The following is a 13625-nucleotide window of genomic DNA, read 5'->3' on the forward strand; positions in this document are numbered from 1 at the left end:
ACATCTTGATTTTGTTTAGAGAGAAGAGGCCCGTATTTGGAGTTGGAACATCTGGATTATTTTTGATTCGATAATCTTGTTACCGAGGGGAATTGCATAGTATAGAAATGCCATGCAACCCCAGGCATTTGGCAGCTAAGCAGCTGTTGCTTAGCTTTTTTAAAAAAAATTCTTTCAAAATGATAGATAGGAAGTTTTCTTAAGGAAAATGTACAGCAAATAAGTGGAAGTGTTTCAAGTGTGCTGGTAGTCAAAAAAAATCAATTGTGTTTAGGTACACTAGTTGTGGGTATACCTTCATGTTTGCAAGGTTGATCTTGTGGGAAAGATTAAGGTTCAGGAGATATTGATAGTGAAACTGAACTATCTGCTTGTGTATAAAGTATACTGTTCTCTATACAGCTACTTTCCAGTTCTTTATCCATCATTACACAGATAGAAAACAATGATTATTGGCCTAGTTCTTTTTTTTTCTCTCCCCTTCCTTGTTATTTTAAACGCAGTGAAGATACTGAGTGATTAATAAATTTTGCAGTGTAAAGAATTAAAATTCCTTATTACATTGTAATGGGGAAGTATATATAATTACTGAAGATTCTACCTGGAAATGCCTAGCTTCTGTTTATATTGGTTTTATTCCCTGGAAATGCATGGATTGTGTTTATTCGGTTTTATTCTTTTTAAAGGACCTTGTCTAATTAGAATACCTGCATATAAACTCAGAGCTTCCTTTAAACAGTGGAGATTCCACAGAGTGTCATTGGTATTTCAGTCTTATTTATTGCTAACAGGAAAGGAATGGTGTAACACAGTAACCACTCTTTAACCTTTTAGTTTCTTCACCCATAAATTAAAGAGTTCTTTGATGTTACACAATGACAGCGTAGCCGATGATGATTGCTTAGTATATTCAGTTTAAAACCATCTATTTACAGCTACATGCTGACATCTGGAATGAAGGTAAAACAGAGAAGTATACTCTATAAGAAGAAGTGGTGGGTCAAAGCAACATTATTTATTTAGAGATTTAGAAAAATCATTTTTCCCTTTGAAAAATGACTAATTTGTACTAGTTTTTCAAATTAACCTAACAGTTTCATGTTAAAGTGAGACTCCTTAACCTGAAATTGTTTCTTTTCTTTCAACAAAATTTAGGTTTATCTTTTATCCCTTATCTCTAGTTTTAAATAATTAAAGCTGATTCTTAAATTTCTCGTAAACATGTCACTGGGCTTACAGTGTTGCAGATGCCATTTCAGGGCAACTTTGGGATCATAGATAATTTAAATTTGCAAATAACCCTCTAATCTTATATTACTTCAAACATCACCTTTGAACTTTATTTCTCAGCTACTGAGATTTTAAAAATCTGGGCTAAGAAGTAAACAAAAGAAAAAGTATTGGTGTCAAGGGGCAATAGACACAGTGGAAATCAAACCCAGCAAAGGGAAGTATTGATTGGATTGTGAGTGTAGTCTGTCATTAAGACACATGAACTTTTAGCCTACTTTAGGGATGTAGTAGCTAATGAATAATTTAATTTTTTGGTAAACTATGTCATACCAAATTAACCAAGCCCAGGCCAAAGGTGGCTTCAAAATTTAAACATTAACCAGAACTTAATATAAGGCAGACTTAACACTTTTTTTTTTTTAAGTTATCAATTATTCCCCTTTTTTCCCCCCAGCTTTGGGGGGGAAATTAGCTGAAAAACTTTTTTTTAAAAAATTTAAGTATAGTTGATTTATAATGTGTTAAATTTCTGGTATACAGGATAGTGATTCAGTTATACATATATATTTATTACTTTTCATATTTTTAAATTATAGGCTATTACAAGGTATTGAACATAGTTCCCTGTACTATACAGTAAGACCTTGTCATTTACCTATTTTATATACAGTAGTTGGTATCTACAAATCCTCATCTCCCAATTTATTCCTCCCCACCCGCTTCCCCTCTGGTAACTATGTTTATTTTCTGTATCTGTGAGTCTGTCTCTGTTTTGTAAATCAGTTCATTTGTGTCCTTGAAAATACTCTTGATGTTTTCTTAGACTCATTAAAATTCATTTGGTGAGTTCTATACAAGTAGCTTCAGAATGAGTGAGAGTTCTATATTGATAACTTTCTGCTTTAACACTTACTAGAGATATGTAAAATTGCATGGATCTAAGATACCAAACTGATAATATGATGTAAAACTTGATAATGTGATATCCGTTGATATGTGATAGCCACTTAACCCTCTTTTTTCTGGAATCTTGATAAATCATAATTTCTCCTGTTACTGTATCACAGGATTTATACTATCTTGGAGCACAAATAGTCTTGCTGCGTCTGTTGCCCTGAGTCTACTCAACATCTTTTTGTGTGTGTGACAGTGCGCAAACTATAAAATTCACAATTTCCTGGACCTTGAGTACAAAGCTAAGCAAACCCCTACAGGGATAATTGACCTTGGCTTCATATAATGTACTTTTTAGACTGGTGACTAAAGGCAACTTTTAAGATCTAGTGATATATTTCACATAAAGGAAACACAATATATTAAAATTAAAATCTACCCAAAAGCTTAGTTAAAATGTGGCTACAAATATGTCTTCCTTTTGATACAGTTAATCTAGAATTCTTGGAAATAGCCAGCTGAGTTTTTAATCTTTTAAAAGTAGAATTTGATTTGCACAAATTCACCTTATATGAACTTCAGTGTCAGATTTTCACTATGTGAAACAAAGTTTTCATGTTTCATAACATGGATTCTTTTCTGTTCTATTTATTTTATTCTGTTTTAAAAAATTTTTATCCAAGAAAGTGTGTGTATTTTAAAGTTTAATATCTCTCAGAAATCAGATATTTGGGGTTTGTCATCAGATTGTGTTGGACTATGGATGATTTTTAAAATTTTATTTATTGCTTCTAACTTTAATTGCTACATCAGAACCTTGTTAGAACTGGTCAGAAAGATAAGTTATTTTGTTTATACTGTTTTCAAAGTGTACTTGGGGAATGTGTAGAAGACCTTTGGAAGTACATACTTTTCCTTCAGAGGACAGTAAACCATTATATTAGGAACAGTAGTCTTTCACAGGCTCATCTTGGTTATCTTAATGGACATTATTTGAGACGTGTACAGCTGGTACTATTTGAGACTCATGGTACAATTTGTAATTTTAAAAATTTGTAGTTGTAAATAATACTTATGATGAACTGAGTGAGATGTTTCTGTTGCACTTAAACACACATTCATATCTTATATGACTTCTGATGAAATGCTGACAGACCTTCCAATTAAAATACTGTAAACACAAAGAATAAAAGATTTAATGTAGATTTTTATATGTTGATCAACTACATCAGAATGTATACTCTGTAAGAGATGTCTGTTTTATTCACTGCCGTGTTCCCAGCACATAGTACAGTGACTGCACATAATACATGCTCATTGTATGTTTGGTGAATGAATGAATTAATAATCTAGTTTAGAAATGTATTTCTGACTTGGTACTTTTGTATGAAGCTTGTGTGTTTGATAATCTGTTACCAAATATCTGTGGATTGGATCCATTTGTATTTACATTTATTGAGTAAGCTTAAGTTCTTTTGTTGTTGTTTATATTGCTAATTTCTGGGAAACAAGAAATAGTACCAAAAGCTGTTGAAGACATTGTTTTCATTTATAAGGCTCTTGTATGGAAATAATTTTGTAAAATTGTGAGTTCTTTGAAAAGAAATAAAATGCATGGTGGATAATGGTTAGTTTTAAGGCAAATAAAAAGTGTTTCTTGACCAGTTGCCTACAGCTGATGAGCTCCAGTAAGAGCGAAACCACTTCTCACTCGATTGAAACAATTTTGAAGTGTGAATTGGTCCTGTAGTACTGTGTCAGAAAAAGAAACAACTCTGGGAAAAAATTAAGTGCTTGAATTAAGAGGAATTTTGTGACTGTGCTAACTTTAAATACAGTATTCTCTCTAATGAGTAAGAGTTGCTAAAAGTCAAATAACCTGTGTTACTTTTTTCCTCAAAAAAGCCAACAGATATTGTAGTCTGTAATTGTAATTACTGTATATGTGAGTGTGAATTTAATTTGTACAAGCACTTCTTAATTAAAACAATCTTGTAAACAAATGTCTAGTTTTACATTCCCCCCTTTAATCTACTCCTAGGCTATTCCATTCTCAGTAGCTTTATGACAACTACCCCTTTTACCCCCACCCCCAAGAAAAACCTTGGACAGCAGCCAGATTAGCCTACATCAGCATTGCCAACTGGAAACCCACAAGAGGACTCAGCTATTTTTTTCCCCCTGGTTAATCGTGGACATAATCAAGTTCATCATGGCTCCCCTCCCCCCACCATTCTTACACAGTTATTTACTCTTTGGTGATGGCTTTTTACATATATACACATAGATCTTCTTTAAATCCTTTCCTTTTTCTTTCATCTCCAATCAGTATTCTTTTTAGCATGAAAACAAAGTTTGCCAGTTTATGTGAAGACTTACAAAGGTCATGGGCATGTTAATGAGCAAAAGTATAGGAAGTACTTCTCTTAAACCTTCTTTAATTTACAGGAAGATAATATGTAAAATAGAATTTAAGCCAAGGTAATTATAAAAGCAGGTGTTTTTTTTTTTTTAACCTAGATGAGTATCCAGCAGAATGAGACTTTTTTGTTGTTCTGTACTGTCTTGTACATTACAGGTCTTCTTACAACCTGGTTCGCACCCTCTCAATGCTGTTCAGTCCCTGGCTCATTGTGTAAACCCAGTGGGCCTCATCCTCACTGAGAACCTCTGAACAGCCTTTGCAGGAATGACTATAAATGTAGTAGAGAGTGTATTTGTTAGATTTACATACTATTTATTATTACCATATTGCTTGCGATTTAAGAAGTTTGATTCAGTCCACGGTGAGGTTCCTCTTCCTTGCAAGTAGAGATCATTCAAAAGGCTATTGAGAAATGTGATTGCATTTCTGAACCTGCAGGGAACATCCATAGTTGAATGGAGGGCTGCAACTGTGTACTTGATGATGTATGAATGCACTGTGTTTTCATTTACATGAGAAATTATTTTTGTGCTTTTGATGAGGGAAGATTTGAAGGAAGATGTGGCAGTAGAATCCATCCTTTAACTATAATTAGGGTCTGCATAGGCTGAAGGGAAGGACAATCCAGATGGGAGCAAAGCCATGCAGATGTTAATGTGCACGTTATTTGGAGGGATCTTTAGCAGACTGGTCAGGAAAGGTGAAGTACTAGGATTTTAGGAATGTATGGAGAGAGAAGATTGGAAAAGCAGTACAACTAGTATATGGAGGAATTGCAACTCTGAGGTGTAGATAGGGAATGGTTTTATTTTTTCCTTAATGGATCACCAGACATACTGTGTAAAACGCTTCCCTCTGAAGTGCAGTCCTTTAATAATGTCTTGGTTTGATGTCATAATTTTTCTGCCACTTTTGATTGCTAGAGAAAACTTACTCCAGAATTAAGACAGGTTTCAATCATTTACAAAACAAAAGAAAGCAACAAAAAATGATAATCATTCTCATTCTCCCTGAAGAAATGTTGAAGCTATTAGTTCCCAGCTGCTTAGATTTAAGAAGAGATGTAATTTGGCTCTAAAATACGTTCCCTCTCCCTTCTCTAGCTAGCCCTTTTGGTGTTGGGGGAAGAAGATTAGGCAGTGGTGGCAGTTCTCACTGTATGAAACTTTAAAGAGAGAAGAGATGGCTCTGGCCTTACTTTGCTTCATATGGTTGCATTTGATGGTGGTCTCTGTGGAGGTGGTGTGTGTGGATTTTTTTAGGGGCAGTGTTGTAGCTCCTGGCCCCTTGTGCCATTGAGGACCCACTTCATAGGGCAGCTCCTGTTCCCCTTTGTCAGAACCAATGTAGTATACACTTCAACCTCTTCTCTGCATTGGATGACACTTGCCCTGGTTCTGTCTCAAGTCACTGCCCTTATATTAATCTCCTTGCTCCTTCACTTGGAGTCGCAGGAAAGAGAACAGGAGGGAGGAATGGAGTGAGACTGAGAAACCAACAATGCAAGTGTTCCAGATAGGAAGTTATCAGGCCTGAGTTTGGTTGCAGGTACGGGACAGTGACAGTAGAAAGGAGGGTATAATTGTAGGAGACGTGAAATTCGTAAAAGAATATGAGCACAAAGGAAAGGAAGGAGTCATGACTAAGAATAATAATGCCATTGACAGAAATAAAAAAGATTTTCTGGAGGTACTCAACTTGGGGAGCTATAATTATGATTTTGGATTTAGTCATTTTGAGTCTGAACCATTGGGAATGCCTGTATTTGGGTGGAGATTTTATAGGTATAGAGCTAAAGTGAAGACAGAGATCATTCGTTATCTGTAACTCGAGAGCATGGGGCTGAAAATAATTAACATGGGCATCAACTGTCAATTTTTGGTGTAAGTTATCAAAATGGATGAATTGTAGGAGAAAAAATTGAGGGCTGAACCCTGGGGAATATGAAAGCTGTATAAGAAGATAACCGTTGTTTGTTTAATGCTTTTCTGTTTACAGAGCATGGCACACAGAGCCGTGGAGTTCTCAAGTGGTGGTTTCTTCTCATTTGCTCTACCTATGCTGGAGCGTCACAATGCTGTCGAATCACAATGCTGTCATAGACTTATTCTCTTTTATGTAGATTCTTTATCTGCTATCCATTACATTTGGTCTGCTCTGAGTTCAATTTCTGTAGACAAAGCATAGTATTGACTAGTTATGATGTTTGAAACTGCTTTTTAGATTGATTTCTACATTAAGAGAATCAAATTCAGCAGCAGTACATTCACAAGTTGTTGTTAGTTACTTTGAGGAAAGTAATGGAGGTACCTAGTGCCCCATTTGAGAATTATTTTATTTTGTCCTAGATTTGGAATACTGCATACTCACAAGGCCTTTTATTGACTTGCTGCATTTATTTGTATTGCCTAAACCAGACCTTTATTACTAATATGGACTTTGTCTCATTTAACATATATGCAGCAAGATAACAACGATGATTTGTTTGGTTGTTTGGAAATATGTTACACAGGTAGATAATTTGTAGTATTAAGGCCAATGTCTGTATTAGTCAGTGCCAGAGTGTTTATCAAACAAGCTGGTTTTCTTTTCCTTTCTTAGAATTATTCTTCCCCATTTTTGCATCCCTAAAATAATATTCCTCAAATCCTAATTTTATCATATTCTGTGCTTTAATTCAACAAGTATTTTGGAACCTATATATTATGCGCTAGAAATTCTATAGTATAATCAAATATACGAGTCTGTCATGACTTGTTATTTTGTTAAGTCCTTCTTAACAAAATTCGCTCTTGCATATCATTCTGAGGATTCTACCTGACCATCTTCTCTTACCCTTTGTCACCATCCTCTGACTGCCACCTTCATCACAGATTAATGTAAACATACATGTTTCTGTTACTCAGATATTAATCTTTCTGTTTTATTTTCCATAGGTGCACCTTCCATCTAGAATTGTTTCTTTCCTAGTTTCTGTCAAAACTATGATCTACCCACTTTCTTGTCCAGCATCACATGACTCCAGTACTTGCTTTGTTGCTACCTGACGAAAGTTGACAATTTCTTTTTCATCAAGATTACTGGAATATTTTGTGTTTATCTGTCTCAGGATAATTTTTGAAGTTGACTAATTTTCAGAAAATAACTAGATTGGTAACCCTCATAAACAGAATAAATATATATTCTAACATTGAATTAGTTTTGTAAATGTTTCTTTTATGACCCAGGCAGTGCATACAAGGTCCATTGGAGTTGCACTGAACATTGTGTGTTCTTGATGAGAATGTTTGGAAATTGACATAGTACTTCCTTCATCTCTGGATGAAAACTGAATTTGTGTCAGGGATCCTTTACACCCTCACTTTTTTCAGCTCAGTTCTGGGTGTCTGGGCTATAGGTAATGGTGTTTTGCTATGTTTAGTTTTCCTTTTTCAGTAAATATCATTGTTACTGTGCATTGTTTTATTATCTTTATTTGTAATTTCTTAACTAGTGTCTTCATTTATTTCCCCAGTAGTTTCATACAAATTTGTTAGTCTTTCTCCCCTTGTGGAGCTGAAGGAATTCGAAACAATTCTTTGGTACTAATCTTCCTATTACTAGTGTCATTCCATACCCAGCATCTTATAGGAGTGATTAGGGAGTGCCAAATGGCAATTGAAATGAAGCTGTAAGACTGTATAGGAGAAAAGAGAATGAGACTTTGTAGCATCCTGCCAGTTGGGCTCACTTGGATCAGCTATTATATATTTTTCCCCCTGCTCAAGGAGGGAATTTTTAAAGAACTATTAGTGGTAAAATGCTTGGCCTTAGTTTTTCCACATCATGGAATGTGGGGTCTTGGTTTAAAAAAACTTAAAAAAACTTTTTTATGTTTTGAATTTCTTAGATGTAAAACGAAGATCAGGAACAGATTTGAAGAAATGCAGAGTGAATTGGTGCCAGTCAGCATGTCAGAGACAGAGCATATCGCCTCCATTTCCTCTGATAAAAATACTGAGAAAACATCAGAAATAAAGGAAGACTCATGCAGCTCGTTTTCTGGTGATGAAAGCAGCAACTTAGAAAATGAGTCCAAAGTGTTGTCACTAAATGTTGATAAAACTTTATGTCAGCCTAGTGAGCAAAATAATCAGAGTGAAGCACAGGAAAATTATATTCCAGATCATGGTGGAGATGAGGATTCTTGTGCTAAAACAGATGCATGCCCAGAAAATTCTGAACAAATAGCTAACTTTCCTGTTGGAGATGTGACAAAGCAAGTTTTGAAAATAAATGAAACCGAACAAACAGTAACACAAATATTGGCAGAATTAAGGTCATCTACATTTACAGAAACAGCTAATCAAAAGACTTATTCAAATAGTCTTTATGATACAGACTGCACCACGAAACTTATTTCAAAAATGAATGTTTCAACATCAGAGGACTTGCTGGAAGAAATAGAATCTGAGCTCTTATCTACAGAGTTTGCAAAAGAACATCGAGTACCAAATGGAATGAATAAGGGAGAAAACGCGTTAGTTATGTTTGAAAAGTGTGTGCAAGATAAGTATTTGCAGCAGGAGCACACCATAAAGAAGTAAGTTTTTTATTCTTTCAGGTTATTTTTTCTGTGGGGATTAAAGATTGAATTCTTTAAAGGACAGTATCATTTTATCTGTTTTTAATTCCATAGTAGAGCCATGTGCATAGTGGTTGAGTTATTGAGCAAGTGTCAGATTTAACACACAAAGTGTCACATTTAATATACAACTCTTTTTTTTTTAGAATGTGGTATTTTATTTTCATTATTTTAAAAATAATAGGTAAACATCTGTTTTTATGTGTTGTAAATAATATACCTATGTCAAATACATTAGCATATATAGAAATGTATATGTATGTATGTATAAAATCATTGTTTTGAATGTGATTCAAAATTTCTGTTTTACATATACGTCTTAACATATAAGAATAAATATTTTATTAAATAGTGTAAGTTCATTAAAGATCTAGAAATACAAAGGCAACTCAAAATTTTTGTTTTGAAAGAATGTAGAGCATAATATTGTCACAACTAAGATGAATTCAAAAGGAATGAGAAGTCATAAAATTCAAAAAAGCTTTTTAAAATCCCCATTGTAAATTCATTGGTTTAAAAAATTAAGATTTAGAGAACAGAAGAACTGACCTATTATCATTCAGTAAATAAGAATATAGTTGTTTTTAGACTTTTCTTGGATTTGTGGAGTTAATTTCTATTTTAATGATAATTTAATTTCATTTTGTCTTTTCCTAGTAGTATTATATCATCCTGTGTTCTTATTCTAGACTTATATATGTAGGTGATGCATATGTTTAGGTACTCTTATAACCATTAAGAAAGGAAAATAAAGCATGCTACCCTCGGCTAAAATACAAACTGATTCTCTTTTTTACCAGAGGAAGATGACAGAAGAAAATACACCATAATTCAAATATTGCTGGATATGTAATTGACTTTTAATGCTAGAGTCTTTACTCTCACATTATCAGTGGATCAGTCTTCTGCAGACTTGCTCACCCTTCATTGATTTATCTAATGAATTTTAATCTAAGCACCCAGAGCCCTTCTCTTTTTCTGTTTTTTATTTTTATTTTAAATGGTGATAAAATACACAGAACATAAAATTTACCATCTTAACCATTTTTCATTGTACAGTTTTAGTGTTAAGTATATTCACATTGTTGTGCAACCAGTCTCCATAGCTTTTTCATTTTAAAAATCTGAAACTCTATACCCACTAAAGAACAACTCCCTATTTCCCCCTGCCCCATTCCCTCGTAACCACCATTCGACTTTCTTTTTCTAAGAATTTGACTACTCTTGTTACTTCATATAAATGAAATCATACAGTATTTGCCTTTTTGTGACTGGCTTATTTCACTTAGCAGATGTCCTTACGGTTCATCTATATTGTAGCATGTGTCAGAGATCCTTGCTTTTTAAAGCTCAGTAGTACTCCATTGTATGTATATAACACATTTTGTTTATCCATCCATTCATCAGTGGACATTCGGGTTGCTTCTGCCTTTTGGCTATTGTGAATTATGTTGCTGTGAACATGAGTGTACAGATATCTCTTGAGACTTGAAAACCTTTCTTTTTTTACATTTTTTTTATTGAGTTATAGTCATTTTACAATGTTGTGTCAAATTCCAGTGTAGAGCACAATTTTTCAGTTATATGTGAACATACGTATATTCATTGTCACATTTTTTTTTCACTGTGAGCTACCACAAGATCTTGTATATATTTCCCTGTGCTATACATTATAATCTTGTTTATCTATTCTACATGTGCCTGTCTTGAAGACCTTTTCTTAATACTACCCCAAAACTAATGGCAGTGAGTTACTCCTGCTCATAACTTGACCAGAGTGGTGCTATTAAGAAAAAGCTATGATTTTATACTTGAACCATCAGTGTTTCTGCCATTCTTGCTTTTTGGGGTAACTTCCTTATTTTCCTGCCATCTGTACCTATCTTTTAGACCTTCCCTTTGAGGTTATCCCTTCTACATTTTCATTCTTTACTTAGATTTGGAGTCTTACAAGTGACTCTCTTGTAAATTATAGATTTAATAGTAATAGCAGGAAAACTTATGTGCTGTTAAATTATGTGCCTGGCACTTTACATGTACAACTCATGAAATCCTCACAACAGCTATACGTGGTATGCTGAACTATTCTTTTCCCATTTTACAGATGAGGTATCTGAAGCACATAGAGATTAAATAACTTGCTCAAGGTCATGTACTAGTAAATGGCAAAGTTAAAATCTGAACCCACTTTGGTTTCAGTGGATTTTTTGGGTTATCTGAAATAAACAAGTTATACTTGTTAAAATTTATCTAAAAACATTAAGAACAGAAAGTTAATTCCTCTTTTTTGCTCCATCCTGTCAGAACAGTGGCAGCATGCAGAAAGGGGTAAGCATAGTTCTGCTCAGGAGCAGGGAGTTGAAAGAGTCCCGCTGCCACTTAACCTGCTGTTTCCTTGATTAAATTAACCTCTCTGAGACAAAGGTCTCACCTTTATAAGGGGTACCATGCTTACCTGATGAGGTGGTTTTGAGGACATTAAGACATTATAAAAATGTCAAATATTGTAATTTAAATCTAAGTTAATTTTTTGTGACACAGGTTAGCTCTAAAACAGCCCATATTTTTTCTTTTGACTTCGTTTTCTGTAAAGAAAACTGCCTTTCAGTTCCTTTGGCTTAAATTTTCATGAATGCATCTGTTTCCAGATGTCTCTGTTTAGACATCCATTCCCCTATTTTCTGACATCAATATTATTGTCCAACGTCCCAACCATAATTCTTAATTAAGAACAGTTATTTGAGTGTGGGATGTGCATTTGGCATTTAAAAATAACAATTTGAGGGCTTGCTGCTGTTCACAGGGAGGGAGCCAGGATTACAGCCAGGGTTCTTGTGTTTCAGGTAGTTTTCTGGAACAAATTAAGTGTATACCCAATTATATAAATTATCTAAGTTAAACCACTGTGCCATGAAAGGCTTGAAGAAACTTACATGCTACACATTTTTCTCTTTCCTAAACATTTTCGTGGTTTTCCTCCTCACTGCATTCCTGTGCTCCTCAGAGAGGTCTGTCTTGACTACCTTACGTACAGCCACAGCTTGAGCACTCTGTGTCCTCTTGCCCTCCTTGAGTGGTCTTAATAGAACTTAATCACTACTTGGCATTTCATTATCTATTTATTGTTTATTATTTCTCTCTTAGAATATAAGAATCATGAGGGCAGGGACAGTCTGCTGACCCAACATACAGACTAGTATAGGAACATAGTAGGCACTTAGTAAACATTTTTTGAGTGAATGAGGGATCTTCAGAGGAGAAGATAGCAAAAAAGTAGACCTGGGTTGCAAATCTCAATTTAACCACTTACTAGCTGTATGACCTGGAGTAAGTTCTAGGTTTCAGTTTTATTTTGTTTTCCAAATTCATAAAAACAAATAATAACTTCATAGACTTATTAGTTTATAGACATCAATGTTAAACAATGTACTTAAAACTTAGTAAATAGTAATTGTGGAATAAATGAGAAGTAATAGCTGATGCTATTAACAATCCCAAAATATTAGCCTAAGTACCTTATTTTATAGTTCTGATTACTTTTGCTGGTAATTTTTAAGGTTTTTATATTTTTCTAGGGAACTCAAAATGAAATTTCTACTTAAAATTTTATTATTTTACATTGACTACTCTTCTATAACTATTAGAATGTTATTAAAATATTCTTAAAATCTAAAACAAGGTTTCTCTACCTCATCACTGTTAACATACGGGGGCAGATCATTCTTTGCTGATGGTGGGGCTGTCCTGTGCTTTGTAGGATGTTTAGCAGCATCTCTGCCTTTACCCACAAGAAGTCAGTAGTAACCCTTACTGCTATTGTGGCTACCTAAAATGTCCGCAGACAGATGCCTGGAGGGGAAGAATTGCCCCTAGTTGACACTGATCTGAAGGTATTCCAAAGCAGAAGAGATGAAGTACATAAATCAGATGCCTAAAGACTTAAAAGAGTTGAAAGAGTGTGATTTTCTTTATCTGACTGTATTTCACTTAATTTGAAATACATGAATTTCTAGGAAAAAGTTAATAGCCTGACTGACGAGAGAATGTTTTGTAAAGTATAATGTATCATTATAAAAGGATTACTTAGGAATGTTCATTTATTAATCATGAGTATCTACACCCCAATCTGCAAACACATTGTATTCCACTTCGCCATTTTAAATTATGTTTTGCGTATACTGCCCTTTTTATTTTTAGGTTAATTAAAGAAAATAAGAAGCATCAGGAACTCATCTTAGACATTTGTTCAGAAAAAGACAATTTAAGAGAAGAACTAAGAAAAAGAACAGAAACAGAGAAGCAGCATATGAACACAATTAAACAGGTAAAAAAACAAAAATCTTTAAAGACTATACTTCAGTTTATAAAATACATTCCTGAAAATGTGTGTATAAATTGAGGTTCTGGAAAGTAAGTCATATTTTAAATGCAGAAGATTGCTTGTCTGGT

General features: G+C 34.1%; 1 protein-coding gene across 2 annotated transcripts in view; it reads left to right on the plus strand.

The window, feature by feature from the left end:
- Window positions 1-13625, plus strand: part of CCDC186 (coiled-coil domain containing 186) — a 41269-nt gene that overhangs the window by 878 nt on the left and 26766 nt on the right. For both annotated transcript variants that reach the window (XM_006183493.3, XM_032490866.1), the window contains exons 2-3: window positions 8442-9134; window positions 13374-13500. In XM_006183493.3, the coding sequence (XP_006183555.1) occupies window positions 8476-9134; window positions 13374-13500 (786 nt within the window). In that variant the 5' untranslated portion in view covers window positions 8442-8475. The remainder of the gene's footprint in view (window positions 1-8441; window positions 9135-13373; window positions 13501-13625) is intronic.

The sequence above is a fragment of the Camelus ferus genome, chromosome 11, assembly GCF_009834535.1.
Source record: "Camelus ferus isolate YT-003-E chromosome 11, BCGSAC_Cfer_1.0, whole genome shotgun sequence".
In the NCBI taxonomy this organism is placed as follows: Eukaryota; Metazoa; Chordata; class Mammalia; order Artiodactyla; family Camelidae; genus Camelus; species Camelus ferus.